Raw genomic sequence first — 19,874 nt, 5'->3', positions numbered from 1 at the left:
TCAGTGGTTCTGAGATCACGTCTGCCAGTTCCTTCAGAACCTTGGGGTGTAATCCATCCGGTCCTGGTGATTTGAACTCGTCTAGGGTAGACAGGTGTTCACTTACCATTTTCTTCCCTATTTTAACTTGTGTTTCTAATCTGTTTTTTGTAGTGCTGTTTTTGATAGGTTGGATTTTTTCCTTTTGTGTAAAGACAGATGCAAAATATGAGTTAAGTAGATTTGCTTTCTCCCTGTTGCTTGTCATCTTCTTGCCACTTTCTCCCAGCAATGGGCCAATTGTTTCCTTGACTTTTTTCTTGTTTTTAACATGTTGGAAGAAGCTTTTTTTGTTATTTTTTACTTTTGTCGCTAGCCTTTGTTCATTGTGAGCCTTAGCTTTCCTCACTTCATCTTTACAGGCTCGGGCTATTTGCTGATATTCTGCCTTAGTTATTTGCCCCTCTTTCCACTTTTTATATTTGTCCTTTTTGTCTTTCAATTTGTCAGATAGTTCTTTATGCATCCATGCTGGTTTCTTTTGAGATCTACTATTTTTCTTCTTCATTGGTATTGTGTTAGACTGTGCTTTTATAATCTCACTTTTCAAATTTCCCAAGCTTCTTGAGTTGTTTTCCCTGAGGATTCTCATCCATTGAATCCTTCTCAAGCTCTCTAAGTTTATTGAAATTAGCTCTCTTAAAGTCCAAGACTCTAGTTTGACTTTGTTCTACTACTTGTATTTGCTTAATGTCGAATTCCAATATTGCGTGGTCACTTGCCCCCAAGGTTCCTGTAGCTTCAACACCTTCTATCATTTCATCTCTGTTAGTGAGAATTAAGTCCAATATAGCTGATCCCCTTGTCGCCTTCTCTATTTTTTGGGAAACAAAGTTGTCTGCTAGGTTTGTTAGGAACCTGTTGGATCTTCCACTTGGTGCAGAGTTTGTTTCCCAGTTGATGTCAGGGTAGTTAAAATCCCCCATTACTACTGTGATGTGCTTCCTACATACCTTAGTTAGCTGACTAGCAAAAAGTTCATCTACTTCCTCTGTTTGGTTGGGTGGCCTATAGTACATAGATGGATGGATAGATAGATGGATGGATAGATGGATGGATAGATAGATGGATAGATATAGATGGATGGATGGATGGATGGATGGATGGATGGATAAATAGGTAGATAAGGATGGATGGATTTCGCCGTGAATTAAAAACTTTATTTATCCAAAAAATTTATTTATCCAAGCGGGACTGGCTTGATTTTTAAATTTTCAAATTTTTACTTTTTAGTAATTTTATACGGGGTATTTTAGTCTGGGTCAATTTGACGGTTTTAATTTGGCCATTATTGAATATGTATTTTAACTGATATTTTAATTTTGTATATTTAATTGTTTTTTAACCTTGGCTGTACACCGCCCTGAGTCCTTTGGGAGAAGGGCGATATAAAAATTTATATAAATATATAAATAAATAAATAAGATAGATGGAGATAGATATAGATAGATGGATGGATGGATGATAGATAGATAGATAGATAGATAGATAGATAGATAGATAGATAGGTAGATAGATAGATAGATATGGCTAGATGGCTAATGGATGATAGATAGATGGATAGATGGATAGATATGGATGGATGGATGATAAATAGATAGATATGGAGATAATATAGATGGATGGATGGATGTAGATAGATAGATATGGATGGATGGATAGATGGATAGATGGATAGATCTAGATAGATGGGTAGATAGATAGATAGACAGAGATGGATGGATGGACAGATGTAGATGGATGGATGAATAAATAGATTGATATGGATGGATGGATGGATGGATGGATGGATGGATGATGATAGATATAGATGGATGGATGGATGATAGACAGATGGATGGATAGATACAGATGGATGGATGGATGGATGGATAGATAGACATGGAGATAGATAGATATAGATGGATGGATGGATGATAGATGAATGGATAGACATGGATGGATGGATGGATGGATAGATATGGATGGATGGATGATAAATAGATATGGAGATAATATAGATGGATGGATGGATGTAGATAGATAGATATGGATGGATGGATAGATGGATAGATGGATAGATCTAGATAGATGGGTAGATAGATATGGATGGATGATAGCTAGATAGATATAGAGATATAGATGGATGATAGATTGATAGATATAGATGGAGAAAGATATAGATGGATGGATGGATGGATGGATGGATAGATAGATAGATAGATAGATAGATAGATAGATAGATAGATAGATAGATAGACAGACAGACAGACAGAGATGGATGGATGGACAGATGTAGATGGATGGATGAATAAATAGATTGATATGGATGGATGATGATAGATATAGATGGATGGATGGATGATAGACAGATGGATGGATAGATACAGATGGATGGATGGACGGATAGATAGACATGGAGATAGATAGATATAGATGGATGGGTGGATGATAGATAGATGAATGGATAGACATGGATGGATAGATGGATGAATAGATATGGATGGATGGATGGATGGATGGATAGATAGATGGTGGATAGATATAGATGGATGGATGGATGGATGGACGGACAGACAGACAGATGGATGATGAGTGGAGAGATAGATGAGATGGCTGGATGGCTGGATGGATGATGATAGATAGAGATGGAGATAGAGATGAATGGGTGGATGGGTGGATGGATAGATAGATGGATAGATGTAGATGGATGGATGGATAGAGATTGATATGGATGGATGGATGAATGGATGATAGATATAGATAGATACAGATGGATGAATGGATGATAGATATAGATGGATATAGATATAGATGGATGGATGGATGGATGATAGATAGATAGATGGATGGATAGATACAGATGGATGGATGGATGGATAGATATAGATGGAGATAGATTGATATAGATAGATGGATGGATGGATGATAGATGGATGGATGGATAGATACAGATGGATGGATGGGTGGATGGATGGATGGATAGATAGATAGATAGATAGATATAGATGGAGATAGATAGATATAGATTGATGGATGGATGATAGATAGATAGATGAATGGATAGACATAGATGGATGGATAGATAGATAGATGTGTGGATAGATATAGTTGGATGGATGGATGGACGGACAGACAGACAGATGGATGATAGGTGGATAGATGGATGGATGAATGGATGGATAGGTAGATAGATAGGTAGATAGACAGAGAGATCAATAATTAGAGACAGAAACAGAGAGAGGGATGATGGATGGATGGATGGACAGCCTTTAGGACTAATGGCTAAATTGATAAATAAATTCCACACATTAATTCTTCAAGCAAAGGATTGATAGTCCTCAGTTTACAGCCATTCATCCTCTCACTTGAGTCAAAGTGACAACAATACTACCCCTCCCCCCATTTTTCACACTAACGATCATCGCAGTATCCTCACTAACACCTGATCAAAATTAGGGCGCTTGGCCATGGGGCCCGTATTGATGAAAGTTGCAGTTCTGTTCCTTGACTTACAGCCACAATTGGCCTCCGATGGATCACTCTCGACTTAAGTGCTGAACCCCAGTGTGTTACTCCCTTAACGACCGCAGTGATTCGCTTAACAACCATGGCCAAAGAGGTCATAAAAATCAGATGTGACTCCATTACTTATTTATCACATTTTCACTGCATCCTCAAATCGCCCCCCAGGGTCAATGCAGGTAGTCCTCGACTTACATCCATTCTGTTTAGCGACTGACATGACAACAGCTCTGGAAAAGAAACGAGTGATGTCCGTTTTTCACCCTGAACGATTGTCGCCGTGTCACTGTGGATCCACAGTCAGACACTTGTGACTGACTCAGACTTACGACCATTGCAGTGACACCGCAATCCCGTTGTGACCTTCGGACAAGCAGGCCCTGCAATTCCCTGAAGAGCCACAGGGATTCACTTAACAACGGTGGCCCACATCTCACTTAGTGATGGGAAGGCGAATTGTGATCGTAAGTCGAGGACTAGCTGGAGATGCTCGAGAGAGAGGAATGACCTACCTCCTGAAGTGGTCCACCAGGACCCCAACCAGCTCCCCGACCCGGTTGTCGTTGGCCGGTTGCATTTTGTGAAGACACACCACTAGGAACTTCTGCTTCTCCAAGTGGAAGACAACCAGCTGGTCCTCACCGGTGGTGACACTCAGACCGGACACCTGTGAGTGCAAAGGAGCGTTAAAACTGCAGAAAAAATAATTGCTACCAACCTGCCTTCCATTGAGGACCTGTATACTGCACGAATCAAGAAGAGGGCCGTGAAAACATTTGCAGATCCCTCGCATCCTGGATATAAACTGTTTCAACTCCTACCCTCAAAACGACGCTATAGAGCACTGCACACCAGAACAACTAGACACAAGAACAGTTTTTCCCCGAAGGCCATCACTCTGCTAAACAAATAATTCCCTCAACACTGTCAGACTATTTACTGAATCTGCACTACTATTAATCGTTTCATAGTTCCCATCGCCAATCTCTTTCCACTTATGACTGTTATGACTATAACTTGTTGCTGGCAATCCTTATGATTTATATTGATATATTGACCATCATTTGTGTTGTAAATGTTGTACCTTGATGAAGGTATCTTTTCTTTTATGTACACTGAGAGCCTATGCACCAAAGACAAATTCCTTGTGTGTCCAATCACACTTGGCCAATAAAAAATTCTATTCTATTCTATTCTATTCTATTCTATTCTATTCTATTCTATTCTATTCTATTCTAAAAAAAGGTCGTTTGGGCAACTCTCGCCGGAGGAGGTGGAGGATTGTGGGGTCCTTGGGGCTCTTTGAGCTGGATGCTTTTCGTGCAGACGTTTGTTTCACGACCCAACTAGGGAATATCATCAGTGATAGAAGGGAGAGGGGTTTGTGGAGAGAAAGAGGAGGAGGAGGAGGAGGAGGAACTGTGAGGTGGGGTCCTTGGTGCTCTGAGCTGGGTGGTTTCCTTGCAGACGTTTCACAACCCAACTAGGTAACATCATCAGTGCTGGAAGGGAGGGGGTTGTGGAGTGGAAGAGGACGAGGAGGGGGAGGGGGAGGAGGAGGGATTTTCTTGCAGACATCTCATGACCCAACTAGGCATTGTTCTCCGTGCAATCTGTAAGGCTGGGAACGAGGCTCTCAATGTTTTGCCTCCTCCGTGTGAATTGGGCCTCGGAAACACCTTCTGCTCTTCTGCAGACCCGCAAACCCCCCCCAAAAAATCAGGAGACCCCCCCCCCAAAAAACCCCTTCTTACTGTGCCAAGAGCAATGGTCTTCTTGACTCGGTATTGCTTCCGGGGGTCCAGCTTGTAGAGGTGCTGGTCGGTGATCAGTAGGGCTCGATCCGTCCTTTTGTTGCACCGGTTGACCTGGGGAGGTTGGGAAATGGTCAAGGAGGCCCCCACCCTGAGAAGAACCAACTTCAGGACCTCCCCCTCACCTGCCAGATCGAGGAAAAGGGGTGGGGCCAATACAGGACCAGGCACCATCCTGTGACGGCTTCTTGCTTGCAACGAAATCAAGTTTGGGCTACTTACTGGAATCTTGGAGGTGTTATCATAGAGACTTCCAGGGATAGAGCAGACTTCTCTAAGTAGGTTGGGGGAATCTTGGCCCTGCCACACCTGTGGAGGCAGTCCTTCTAATTTGATACTTTGGAAGTGGCATCATAGAGAACTCCAGGGATAGAATGGCCTTCCTTGAATCTGGCACCTGCTGATGGTGTTATCATAGAGACTTCCAGGGATAGAGCGGCCTTCTCTAACTTAGCACCTTCTAGAGACTGGTTAATGCCACACCTAACTGGCACCTTAGAGCTGGTATCATAGAGACCTCCAAGGATAGAGCGGCCTTCATTAATCTGGCACTTCCCAGATGTTATTGGAACCAGCAGTGCCACAGCGGTGGAGGCCGTGCTTCTAATTGGCATCTGCTGGAGGTGTTATCATAGAGACTTCCAGGCACAGAAGGGCTTTCTCTAACATGGCACCTTCCAGATGATGTGAGGCTTGGCAGTGCCATGCTTCTAACTGGCACCTTGGAGGTGGTACCATAGAGATTTCTGGGGATAGAGCGGCCTTCTCTACCTTGGTTGGGGGGGGGGACACACCTGTGGATGCCATGCTTCGAATTGATACTTTGGAAGTGGTATCATAGAGACCTCCAGGGATAGAGCAGCCTTCTTGAACCTGGCTGTTCCCAGATGTTAGGGGAATTGGCAATGCCACACCTGTGGAGGCCACGTTTCTAACTGGTCCGTGCTTTCCGTCTCTCTCTCTCTCTCTCTCTGTCTTAGACTCAGCAGCTTGAGGATGGCTTGGACTTCAACTCCCAGAATTCCCCAGCCAGCCTGACCCACGTGTGCCTCTCACCTTACGCACGTGGCATGAGAACAACACGGAGCTGAAGTGCGTCTTGTCTTTCAGGGCTGAGACCTGTTTGATGAACTGGGCAGCCGAGGCTGGGTTCTCCTCTGCCTGGAGAAGAAGCAAAGAGGACAGGAGGCGGGTTATCTTTTTTTGGGGAGGAGGGGGAGGAAGAGGACAAAGAGGAGGAGGAGGACTGGGGGGGTCCTTGGGGCTCTTTGAGCTGGATGCTTTTCGTGCAGACGTTTGTTTCACGACCCAACTAGGGAATATCATCAGTGATAGAAGGGAGAGGGGTTTGTGGAGAGAAAGAGGATGAGAAATGAGGAGGAGGAGGAGGAGGAGGAGGACTGTGAGGGTCCTTGGTGCTTTCTGAGCTGAGTAGTTCTCTCTCTCTCATCTATCAATCTAGAATAGAATAGATTTTTTTTAATTGGCCAAGTGTGATTGGACACACAAGGAATTTGTCTTGGTGCATATGCTCTCAGTGTACATAAAAGAAAAGATACATTCATCAAGGTACAACATTTACAACATAATTGATGGTCATAGGGTACAAATAAGCAATCAGCAATCCTATCTATCTATCTATCTATCTTTCTATCTATCTATCTATCTATCTATCTATCTATCTATCTATCTATCTATCTATCTATCTATCCATCCCTCTCTCTCTCTCTCTCATCCATCCATCTCTCATCCATCTATCCATATCTATCTATCTATCTATCTATCCATCCATCCATCCATCCATCCATCCATCCATCCATCCATCCATCCTGTTCCAGAGTGAAAGGCACCCTTGACTCAACACAGTGTAAGCCGCCCTGAGTCTTCGGAGAAGGGCGGGATATAAATTCAAAATAATAATAATAATAATTGTGGGACCCCACCGCTGCTTCCTTGCAGCCTCTGGGCATGTGTGGATGTCCGTGGGAGAAGAAAGCTATTCTTTGTTTCATACACACCAATTGCACAATCGATAGAACGGGTTGGGGGTGGAGGGGGGAGACTCCCCTAATCTTCTGCCTCCAGCCAAGAGGCTTCCGGAAGACATCACCATGGAGATGAGGGGGCCGTCGAAGAAACAAGCCATTCTCTTAGATGCCCTTGCATTACTGACGCGGCAGATAGGGGAAAAACAACAACAACCCTGCTTCTGGCTTCCCAGGAGACCTCAAGGCAGGTGGGGTGGTGGGGTGGGGTGGGGTCTCAGGACAGGATAGAGAGAAGAGGCTGTTGATAGCTCAGAGCTGAACGGTGGGGTCCTCTGAGCAGGATGGTTTTCTAGCAGACATTCCATCACCCAACTAGGGAATGTCATCAGTGCTGGAAGGGAGGAGGAGGAGTGAGATCTCCTGGTGGTCTCCTTTTCAAATGCCAGCACCATCTTGCTGTGTTTTCCAGCTCTCACAGGTAGCAAACGTGTCAGTGTTTGCTACCTGTGAGATCTCCTGGTGGTCTCCTTTTCAAATACTAACGCCATCCTATTACACTTTCTAGATCAGCCCCATTTACTATCGGTAGCTGTAAGATCTCCTGGTGGTCTCCTTTCCAAACACCAACCACATCCTGCTTTCCTTTCCAAATTAGCCATTTTCGCTAGCTGTGAGATCTCCTACTGGTCTCCTTTCCAAATGCTGAATACATCCTGCTGTGCTTTCTAAATTAACCAGGGTTGCTGGCTATGCATTTTTTATTTTTTATTTTTAAAGCCAACGGGAAAGGAAGGAGAAATGGAGAACAGACACTCGCACAATCCTGCACTTGTCACACAGGACAACCCTACAAGTTTGGATAAATCAAGGATTTCTCTAATGGAGCAACCACCCCACTCCGGAGTAACTCCAGATCCTTGACTCACAACTCAGCGTGACGCACACACAAACCCCCCCACATCAAAGCGTAAACAGATGGCAAATCTGGGGAACACACAAAAAACTGACAACCCACACCTCCCGTCACCGTCGCCCACCAACAGCCGGGAAGAAAAGCGTGGGCCGAGACGCTCTTAAAATGTCACTAAGCGGAGCCCTTTAATTAGCTGGCATTTTCAAAGCCAGTGTGTATGTGGTTTCCTTTCCTGAGCTTTTGGGCACTCTGACACCAGAAGTTTTTAAGAAGAAATTGGGCAACTCTCATAAGGTCTCCTGACCAAGCAGGGGGTTGGACTAGATGACCTCTAAGGTTCTTTCCATTTCTGTTATTCCATGATTCTGTAAGGGTCTCCTGGTTGAGCAGGGGGTTGGGCTAGATGACCTCTAAGGTGCCTTCAGTGTTATTTTATGATTCTCTACGCACCTCCTGCTTCAGCAGGGGGCTGGACTAGATGACCTCCAGGGTCCCTTCCAACTCTGTGATTCTGTTATTCTGCTTCCCACAAGGATCTTTCAATTGCAGTCTTTTCTGAAGTAACTTTTGCTCCATCTTACAACCTTTCTATTAGCTTTCTATTAAGCTTACTGGCTTAATAGTTTTATTAAATTTTAATTGGGGTTTTATTGTTTTAGGGTTTTAAATTTTTAAATTTTTAAATGTCGGCCTTTTTGTAATATGCTCTGTTTTAAATTTTTGTTTTAATTGTATATATATTGAGTTTTTATCTTTTGGCTGTACACCGCCCTGAGTCCTTCGGGAGAAGGGCGGTATAAAAATCTAATAAATAAATAAATAAATAAATAAATTTCTTGCAAGAGTTCTTAGGCAAATCAGTGCAGTTGCTAAGCTAGTCAACAGGCCGTTAAGTAAATCCAGGTCCCCCATTGTCTTTGCTTGTCAGAAGGTTGCAAAAAGGGATCACATGATCCCTGGGACACTGGGGCCATTGTAAATATGACTCGGTCACCGAGTTTCTGAATTTTGATCAACTTATCACAAGGGAATGCTGCGACGGTCGTAAGTGTGAGACACAGCCCTAGGTCCCTTTTTTCCAGTGCCGTTGTAACTTTGAGGGGGTCACTAAATGAACCATGGTAAGCTGGAGGATTCCTGAGGTTCACGGCAGATCAGACTAAAACCCTCATGTTTCATAGGTAGTCCTCGCTTTACGACCGGTTAGTGAGTGACAATTCTTTGGTAACTTTGAACCATCGCTAAACAAACGGTTATAAGTCGAGAACACCCTGTATGAACTAAGGCTGCGTAAACACACAAAGGCCTTTTCTGATAGAGGAACACGTCAAAAGAAAGAATGGGTGTGAGAATCGCACAATTGTACGTACCAACACTAAATAGTTCTGTCTCCAGTTTCGACAACAACCCCAATTTTTCCTCTGGTCTTGCAAGACGTCAAAGGCAGCAACTTTGGCTTTGATTTGGCCCATCTCGGATGGAGGGATGTTGGTCACCAGCTGCCTGGCTCGCCACCTGTAACAACACAACCGCAAGCACAACGCTTTAGAATGACATGCAATGGTTCGTTTAGTGACGGTTGAAACGTGCAACGTGAACGAAATTGAGATGGTCAGGAACTTAAAGCCTTTAAGAGGGTAGGACTTTGTTTCCCAAAATCCCCCAGCTGGCATGCTTTAACAGGGGAGGACTTCAACTCCCACAATCCCCCAGCTGGCATGCTTTAACAGGGGAGGACTTCAACTCCCAGAATCCCCTAGCTGGCGTGCTTTAACAGGGGAGGACTTCAACTCCCACAATCCCCCAGCTGGCATGCTTTAACAGGGGAGGACTTCAACTCCCACAATCCCCCAGCTGGCATGCTTTAACAGGGGAGGACTTCAACTCCCACAATCCCCCAGCTGGCATGCTTTAACAGGGGAGGACTTCAACTCCCACAATCCCCCTGCTGGCGTGCTTTAACAGGGGAGGACTTCAACTCCCACAATCCCCCAGCTGGCATGCTTTAACAGGGGAGGACTTCAACTCCCAGAATCCCCTAGCCGGGATGCTTTAAGAGGAGAGGACTTCAACTCCCACAATCCCCCAGCTGGCATGCTTTAACAGGGGAGGACTTCAACTCCCAGAATCCCCCAGCTGGCATGCTTTAACAGGGGAGGACTTCAACTCCCACAATCCCCCAGCTGGCATGCTTTAACAGGGGAGGACTTCAACTCCCACAATCCCCCAGCTGGCATGCTTTAACAGGGGAGGACTTCAACTCCCAGAATCCCCCAGCTGGCATGCTTTAACAGGGGAGGACTTCAACTCCCACAATCCCCCAGCTGGCATGCTTTAACAGGAGAGGACTTCAACTCCCAGAATCCCCTAGCCGGGATGCTTTAAGAGGAGAGAACTTCAACTCCCAGAATTCCCCAGCTGGCTGGGGAATTCTGGGAGTTGTACTCCAACCCTCTTGGCGGGATTACCTGTAAAAGATGAGTTTGCTGCTCTCCTGGAACTGGGCCAGCACCGCTGGAGGCTCCGGCCACTCCACAGTTTTGCCATAGTCGGTCATGTTCCGCACTCCGTGGAAGCGTTGTACGAGCTCCAATAAGTGAGACTTCACTTTGTGTCGCTTGTAGTAGGACATGATGGTGTAGATGGCCCGTAGGTATCGGCAGCGTTTGCGGGCGAGGGCTCCCCTCCAAACCTGGGTATAGAGGCCTGTCATAACCCTGAGTCTGAATTGCAGAAGAGGGGGTTCATTTGGGGGTGGGTGGGTGTCGTAAAGGCAGGGTTCTGGCTCCCATAATCCCCTGCTTGGATCCATGATAATCCTCGATTTATGACCCCAATTGAGCCCCAAATTTCTTTTTCTAAGCGAGACAGTTGTTAAGTGAATTCTGTTCCGTTTTATGACCTTTCTTGCCACCACCATTAAGTGAATCCCTGCAGCTGTTAAAATTAGTAACACAGTTGTCTGGCTTCCGGCTTTTCGGATGGTCGGAAAAGGAGATTACATGACCCCAGGATACTGGGACCGTCGTAAATACGAGTCAGTTGCCAAGCATCCAAATTTTGACCCCCCTGACCTTGGGGATGCCACAAGGGTCGTTAAGTGTGAAAGACAGTCATACCGATAGTTCTCAACTTACGAACACAACTGAGCCTCAAATTTAGATTGTTGAGTGAGTTTGCTCCATTTCTCACCACATTTGTTAAGTGAATCAATGCCATTCTTAAATTAGCCACCTAGTCGTTAAGTGAATCAGGCTTTCCTGTTGACTTCCCGTGTCAAACGGTTGCAAGAGAGGATCACATGACTCTGGGATGTCGCCACTGTCATAAATGTGAGTCAGTGATCAAACATCCAAGTGGAATTCATGTGAATGCAGAGATGCCGCAACGGTCTAATTTGCGAAGAACGGTCGTTGGGCACTTTTTTCCAGTGCTGTTTTAACGTTGAATGGTCACTAAACAACCTGTCATAAGTCGAGGATTACCTGCAGGTCACTTTTTTCAATGCCTTTGAACGGTCACTAAAGGAAGTATCTTCAATTGAAGACCACCCGAAATTCCACTCTCTAATGTATTGTGCGGTGTTCCTTGCTTGGGTTCTGTATGTTTTGGGTCTTGGCCTCCATTGGGGCTTCATCCACTGTCTGGTGACCACAACCCTCGCACAAAACCCCTCGTACCTTCTGCAACAACAACACAATAATGGGTATCAGGTTGGCGCGCTCCTGTTCCAGGGCGAACAAGGTCCGGGGCGTTCGGATGAAGATCTTGGTTTGGCCATAAGCCACATCGTCTTGGAAGCGATGTTGCTCTATCAAGGCTTGGGTGGCTGCGCCGTCGGAGGCCATGAGGTGGTTGGGCCAGGTGTATTCACATGTCATCTTGTACCTGGACGAAGGAGAAGGTGGGAGAGTTGACCTGCTTTGAGCAGACTGTAGAGGGTCTCTGTTGTGGCTCCAGCCACCCCCGCCCCCGGGCCTGGCCCCCTGCCAGAGAGTGACTCAGAGAGTGAGGGGGAAGAGCTGTCAGGGCTCCCTTCTGCAGGGCCGGCGTCTCTGGCTCAGCTCCAGGAGCCAAAGGCAGGCCAGGTGGAAGAAATAATGAGGCCTCTGTCTCCTGTATCTCCCCCCCCCCCCCGCCCAGGCAATGCTCCCAGACCCAACTGAGGACAATCAGTCCTGGTTGGATCCTAGGTTTCGTAGACAGGAGAGGCGGGAACAACAGAAGCAGGGGTGGGGCAGGCCTAGGAAGTGCTGAGTCACGGAGCTACACCCCACAGGGTATAAAAGCAGCAGGGGCTGCTATACTACTCCGTGGCGAACAAATCAACTGCTTAGAGAGAACTTGAGCTGAAGGACTGTTTGTTCCTGGTTTCCTGGTTGACTCACCGGCATCAAGAAAAGATAACAGAGAAATTTGGCAGACGCTCACTAGTTTGCTGCCAGAGCTGATAGCTGCCATGGACTGAATTGCCGGCTAATTAAGTCATCGCTCGTGCCTCCTGGACTGAGGTGGGGGTGTTCTGTCCTCTCTCGCCTCCATCCGAGCGATGACTTAATTAGCTGGCACTATCAGCTATGGCAGCAAACTAGCGAGCGTCCGCCAAGTGACTCTGTTGTCTCTCTTGATGAGTCAACCAGGAACAAACAGTACTTCAGCTCTAGTTAAGCAGTTGATTTGCTTGCTACGAAGAGGTATAGCAGCCCTTGCTGCTTTTATATCCTGTGGGGTGTGGCTCCATGGCTCAGCACTTCCTAGGCCTGCCCCACCCCTGCTTCTGTTGTTCCCGCCTCTCCTGCCTACGAAACCTAGGGTCCAGCCAGGTCTGATTGCCATCAGCCAGGTCTGGAGGCGTGGCCTGGGGGGGGGAAAGAGTCAGGGGACGGAGGCCTCGTTATCTCCTCCACCTGGCCTGCCTCTGGCTCCTGGAGCTGAGCCAGGGAAGCCGGTGCTCCCGAGATAAGTCCTGACGGCCCTTCCCCCTCACTGTCCAAGTCACTTTCTGGCAGGAGGCCCGGCTCGGGGGGCGCAGACACAACGGGGGGGTGGGGTGGGGGACAGAACAGTCTCCAGAAGACCGTCGGAGGATTTGCAGCTCAACATCGACAATGTCATTTCCATCCCAAACCACAAGACTCAGGATGTTTGTCCTAGAGATAAATGCTTCCTCAGTGTTTCTCATGATTGGGAAATGAAAACCCATGGATGGGACCCCGCAGGGAAAAAGCTAGCAGATCGGGGAGAAAGAAGATAGCTCAGTTCCATTCCTGCTCTGCTCGGAACCAGGATTCACCCTGTTGGATATGTATCACTTTTTTTGTGGGGTCCTTGGGGGTGTGGGGTGTCTCTGAGCTTGGTTTTTTTTCCTGCAGACATTTCATGACCCAACTAGGTAACATCATCAGTGCTAGGGGGGATTTGTGGAGAGGAGGAAGGGAAAAAAGGACTATGACGTCCTTGGTGCTCTCTGACAGTGGTTTTCTTGCAGGCATTTCATGACCCAACTAGGTAACATCATCAGTGAGAAGAGGAGGAGGAGGAAGAAAAGGATTGTGAGGTCTTTGGTGCTCTTTAACCTCAGTAGTATTCTTGCAGACTTTTTACAACCTAACTAGGTTACATTATCAGCGTTAAAAAGCGGTAGAATTGTATACAGGAGGAGAAAGAGGAGGAGGAGGAGGAGGAGGAGGAGAGGGAGAACTGTGGGGTCCTTGGAGCTTGCTTGTTTTCATGCAGACATCTCATGACCCAAGTAGGTAACCACATCAGTGTTACAAAGGAGTGGCATTAAAGACTGTGTGCTTTGCTTTTTTTTCTCCATTCAACTTTTCCAAAACAGCTACAAAATGTTTACACACAGCTTACAATGTCCGCCATTCTTTCCGGGACCCTCCTCCTCCCTGCTCAACAAACAGCCGAAGATCCCAATTCCACCAAAAGCTTCCCAAGATTAACACCGGGGTCTTTTTTCCTTCTGGAACTTTTGCAAAGACTTCGCCGCAAACCTACCGGAGTAAGAAACGGTGGTACGGCTGCCGATAGGCAAAGCCGGCCCTTCGGACCCGGACATTCTCCAGGAGACCCAAATACGAGACTTGGTGACGGCAGCGTTCCTCATCGAACAGAAACGGGGACTTCTGGTCATTGGGCTTGATGCAACGAACGTAGTAAGGCTCCTGTTGAGAAAGGAGAATGCGTGGAGTTACGCGAGGACCGTCTCACGTCTTTAATCTGCCCCGTTGCCTAAAATTGTGTTTCTGGTTTGAAATAACATCAAGATTCCTTGAGCGAGACGAGCACAAACAGTAAATTTGAAATTGGGGTGGTTTTGCTAAGTACTGCGGATCGTCCTTGATTTATGACCACAATTGCGCCTCAAATTTCCACCACTAAGAGAGGCAGTTGTTAAGTGAGCTCCGTCCCATTTTATGACCTTTCTTGCCAGCATTGTTAAGGGAATCCCTGTCATTGTTAGTCACACAGTTGTTAAGCCAATCTGGGCTTCCCTGTTGACTTTGCTTGTCAGAAGGTCCTAAAAGGGGATTACGTGATCCCGGGACACAGCAACCGTGATGAATACGGGTCGCTTGCAAAGTGTCTGAATTTTGATCATTTGACCGCAGGGATTCTGAAACGGTCGTAAGTGTGAAAAATGGTCATAAGTCACTTTTTCAGTGCTGTTGTAACTTTGGTCACCTAACAAACTGTTGTAAGTCAAGGACTTACCTGAACCAAACAACCCCTGGCACTGACTTCACAATCACAGCGATTCACTTAACAACGGCGGCAAGAAAGGGGGCAAAACCTATTTAACGTCTGCCTCATTTAGCAATAGAAATGTTGGGCTCAATTGCAGTCATAAGTCGAGGACTACCTGTAAAAATTTACCAACAGACAAAAAGGCTGCCAGCTGACTTTTCCACGATTTTTGAGCTTTAAATGCTATGGCTTTGGATTTCTATTTATGGAGGCGTTGCATAATAAACCTTTAAAACTAACCATAATCTCCATCTTAGTGTGGCTTATTTATAGCACACCAATCATGTACAACCCGCCATCTAGCAGACCTCTCATTTTAGCTGCCACTGAAGCTGAAAATAGACCCAGTAAGCAATGAGCAATAATCCCATTCCTTCCCCATCCACAGCCCCTCCTTTCCCAACCGAAAGGGAACTCCGAATGCTGGCTCATTCTTGTCTCATGCCCAGTTCATAGTACTGGGAAATTCTGGGAGTTAAGTCCACCATCTTAAAGTTGCCAAGGTTGGGGAACATAGAAGGAGGATCTGAGATACTTGAGAAGGTGTCTACTGAAGTATTCAGTGTCCTATTTAATAAACTAAACTAAACTATTTGCCCTAGTCTCCTTTTTGGATCCATATTCACAAGACTGGGGAATTCTGAGAGTTGAAGTCCACCTGTCTTCAGGTTGCTAAGTTTGAGGGACATAGAAGGAAGATCTCAGATACTTGGGAAGGTATCTACTGAGGTCCTCCACTAGCTTGTTAGCCCTCTTTCAGAGCCCTGTTCACAAGACTGGGGAATTCTGGGAGTTGAAGTCCACCATCTTAAAACTGAAGAGCATAGAAGGACGAACTGATATACTTGGGAAGGGGTCTCCTGCTAAGCTTGAAGGACATAGAAGGAGGATCCCAGATAATTGGGAAGGTATCTACTTAGTTGTCCCGGTGATCTGTTTACCCCAGTTTTTCAGAATTGTGTTCACAGCATGAAAAATGGAGTCGGTGAACCTCAAAATTCAGAAGTCCAGAAAAGGCATGTTCATTGCACAATGGAGGAACAGACCGTGTTGTGTCTGCGCCCCCCCGAGCCGGGCCTCCTGCCAGAAAGTGACTTGGAAAGTGAGGGGGAAGGGCCATCAGGACTTACCTCGGGAGCACCGGCTTCCCTGGCTCAGCTCCAGGAGCCAGAGGCAGGCCAGGTGGAGGAGATAACGAGGCCTCCGTCCCCTGACTCTTTCCCCATCCAGGCCACGCCTCCAGACCCAGCTGATGGCAATCAGGCCTGGCTGGACCCTAGATTTCGTAGGCAGGAGTGGCGGGAACAACAGAAGCAGGGGTGGGGCAGGCCTAGGAAGTGCTGAGTCATGGAGCCACACCCCACAAGATATAAAGGCAGCGAGGGCTGCTGTGCCTCTTCGTAGCAGGCAAATTAACTGCTTAACTAGAGCTGAAGTACTGTTTGTGCCTGGGTGACTCATCGGTGTAGAGGGAGATAACAGAGTCACTTGGCATATGCTCACTAGTTTGCTGCCATAGCTGATAGTGCCGGCTAATTAAGCCATCGCTCGGAGGGAGGCAAGGGGGGACAGAACAGGAGGACTTCAACTCCCACAATCCCCAGCTGGCATGCTTTAACAGGAGGACTTCAACTCCCACAATCCCCAGCTGGCATGCTTTAACAGGAGGACTTCAACTCCCACAATCCCCAGCTGGCATGCTTTAACAGGAGGACTTCAACTCCCACAATCCCCAGCTGGCATGCTTTAACAGGGAGGACTTCAACTCCCACAATCCCCAGCTGGCATGCTTTAACAGGAGGACTTCAACTCCCACAATCCCCAGCTGGCATGCTTTAACAGGGAGGACTTCAACTCCCACAATCCCCAGCTGGCATGCTTTAACAGGAGGACTTCAACTCCCACAATCCCCAGCTGGCATGCTTTAACAGGGAGGACTTCAACTCCCACAATCCCCAGCTGGCATGCTTTAACAGGAGGACTTCAACTCCCACAATCCCCAGCTGGCATGCTTTAACAGGGAGGACTTCAACTCCCACAATCCCCAGCTGGCATGCTTTAACAGGAGGACTTCAACTCCCACAATCCCCAGCTGGCATGCTTTAACAGGAGGACTTCAACTCCCACAATCCCCAGCTGGCATGCTTTAACAGGGAGGACTTCAACTCCCACAATCCCCAGCTGGCATGCTTTAACAGGGAGGACTTCAACTCCCACAATCCCCAGCTGGCATGCTTTAACAGGAGGACTTCAACTCCCACAATCCCCAGCTGGCATGCTTTAACAGGGAGGACTTCAACTCCCACAATCCCCAGCTGGCATGCTTTAACAGGAGGACTTCAACTCCCACAATCCCCAGCTGGCATGCTTTAACAGGAGGACTTCAACTCCCACAATCCCCAGCTGGCATGCTTTAACAGGGGAGGACTTCAACTCCCACAATCCCCCAGCTGGCATGCTTTAACAGGGGAGGACTTCAACTCCCACAATCCCCCAGCTGGCATGCTTTAACAGGGGAGGACTTCAACTCCCACAATCCCCCAGCTGGCATGCTTTAACAGGGAGGACTTCAACTCCCACAATCCCCAGCTGGCATGCTTTAACAGGGAGGACTTCAACTCCCACAATCCCCAGCTGGCATGCTTTAACAGGAGGACTTCAACTCCCACAATCCCCAGCTGGCATGCTTTAACAGGGAGGACTTCAACTCCCACAATCCCCAGCTGGCATGCTTTAACAGGAGGACTTCAACTCCCACAATCCCCAGCTGGCATGCTTTAACAGGGAGGACTTCAACTCCCACAATCCCCAGCTGGCATGCTTTAACAGGGAGGACTTCAACTCCCACAATCCCCAGCTGGCATGCTTTAACAGGAGGACTTCAACTCCCACAATCCCCAGCTGGCATGCTTTAACAGGAGGACTTCAACTCCCACAATCCCCAGCTGGCATGCTTTAACAGGGAGGACTTCAACTCCCACAATCCCCAGCTGGCATGCTTTAACAGGAGGACTTCAACTCCCACAATCCCCAGCTGGCATGCTTTAACAGGGAGGACTTCAACTCCCACAATCCCCAGCTGGCATGCTTTAACAGGGAGGACTTCAACTCCCACAATCCCCAGCTGGCATGCTTTAACAGGGAGGACTTCAACTCCCACAATCCCCAGCTGGCATGCTTTAACAGGGAGGACTTCAACTCCCACAATCCCCAGCTGGCATGCTTTAACAGGAGGACTTCAACTCCCACAATCCCCAGCTGGCATGCTTTAACAGGAGGACTTCAACTCCCACAATCCCCAGCTGGCATGCTTTAACAGGGAGGACTTCAACTCCCACAATCCCCAGCTGGCATGCTTTAACAGGAGGACTTCAACTCCCACAATCCCCAGCTGGCATGCTTTAACAGGAGGACTTCAACTCCCACAATCCCCAGCTGGCATGCTTTAACAGGGAGGACTTCAACTCCCACAATCCCCAGCTGGCATGCTTTAACAGGAGGACTTCAACTCCCACAATCCCCAGCTGGCATGCTTTAACAGGAGGACTTCAACTCCCACAATCCCCAGCTGGCATGCTTTAACAGGAGGACTTCAACTCCCACAATCCCCAGCTGGCATGCTTTAACAGGAGGACTTCAACTCCCACAATCCCCAGCTGGCATGCTTTAACAGGGAGGACTTCAACTCCCACAATCCCCAGCTGGCATGCTTTAACAGGAGGACTTCAACTCCCACAATCCCCCAGCTGGCATGCTTTAACAGGGGAGGACTTCAACTCCCACAATCCCCCAGCTGGCATGCTTTAACAGGGGAGGACTTCAACTCCCACAATCCCCCAGCTGGCATGCTTTAACAGGGGAGGACTTCAACTCCCACAATCCCCCAGCTGGCATGCTTTAACAGGGGAGGACTTCAACTCCCAGAATCCCCCAGCTGGCATGCTTTAACAGGGGAGGACTTCAACTCCCACAATCCCCCAGCTGGCATGCTTTAACAGGGGAGGACTTCAACTCCCAGAATCCCCCAGCTGGCATGCTTTAACAGGGGAGGACTTCAACTCCCAGAATCCCCCAGCTGGCATGCTTTAACAGGAGGACTTCAACTCCCACAATCCCCAGCTGGCATGCTTTAACAGGAGGACTTCAACTCCCAGAGTTCCTCAGCCAGCTTTGCTGGCTGAGGGACTCTGGGAGTTGAAGTCCACAAGTCTTAAAGGGACCAAGTTTGGACACCCCTGGTCTAGAGGCTGCCTTAGCATGATGGGAGTTGTAGTCCGGTTTTGGAGGCCCGCCAGCTACGCCAAGTAATTTCCTGAACTGACTTGCTACCAAGGCCAGGGAAGGCCATTAAAATTATTATTAACAATACAGTAACACGGGTAAGACCTCCAGTTACGTCCATTCGTTTAGTGACCATTCAAAGTTACAACAGCCCCGCAAAAGATGGCTTAGGACCGTTTTTCACACTTATGACTTTCGCAGCGTCCCTATGGCCACGTGATCAAAATTCACACACTCGGCAATGGACTTGTGTTTATGACGGTTGAAGCATGCCGGGGTCCCGTGATCCCCTTTCGTGAGCTTCTGATAACTCAAGTCAACGGGCGAAGCCGGATTCACTTAAGAACTAACTGAACCACATGATCCTTTTTTGGGGACCTTCTGATGAGTCATGAGGGAAGCCGGTGTTGTAGCTGTCGAGCATCAAGGCAATTTGAGAGCTCTGAGGGGGAAGAGGGAATGGAGTTGGCAGAGAGAGAGAGAGAGAGACAGAGAGACAGAGGCTGAGTTTGGGCCGTCCGTCGGCCCTCAGCAGAGTCAACAGCCCCCATGTCTGGAGGTGGCTGGAGGAAGAGC

The 19,874-nt window shown here is 47.5% G+C and overlaps 1 protein-coding gene across 1 annotated transcript in view; it reads right to left on the bottom strand.

Moving 5' to 3' along the window:
• MYO1G (myosin IG) overlaps window positions 1–15,269 on the bottom strand; it is a 30,792-nt gene extending 15,523 nt beyond the window's left edge. Inside the window, exons 1-8 of the mRNA XM_058182779.1 lie at window positions 15,258–15,269; window positions 14,268–14,434; window positions 11,939–12,146; window positions 10,727–10,950; window positions 9,629–9,773; window positions 6,414–6,518; window positions 5,298–5,411; window positions 4,056–4,210 (exon numbers count right to left, since the gene is read on the bottom strand). Of these exons, the coding sequence (XP_058038762.1) occupies window positions 4,056–4,210; window positions 5,298–5,411; window positions 6,414–6,518; window positions 9,629–9,773; window positions 10,727–10,950; window positions 11,939–12,146; window positions 14,268–14,434; window positions 15,258–15,269 (1,130 nt within the window). The remainder of the gene's footprint in view (window positions 1–4,055; window positions 4,211–5,297; window positions 5,412–6,413; window positions 6,519–9,628; window positions 9,774–10,726; window positions 10,951–11,938; window positions 12,147–14,267; window positions 14,435–15,257) is intronic.
• Window positions 15,270–19,874: the final 4,605 nt, after the last annotated feature.

The sequence above is a fragment of the Ahaetulla prasina genome, chromosome 4 (assembly GCF_028640845.1).
Source record: "Ahaetulla prasina isolate Xishuangbanna chromosome 4, ASM2864084v1, whole genome shotgun sequence".
Classification (NCBI taxonomy): domain Eukaryota; kingdom Metazoa; phylum Chordata; class Lepidosauria; order Squamata; family Colubridae; genus Ahaetulla; species Ahaetulla prasina.
This window is presented reverse-complemented; position numbering and strand designations above follow the sequence as displayed.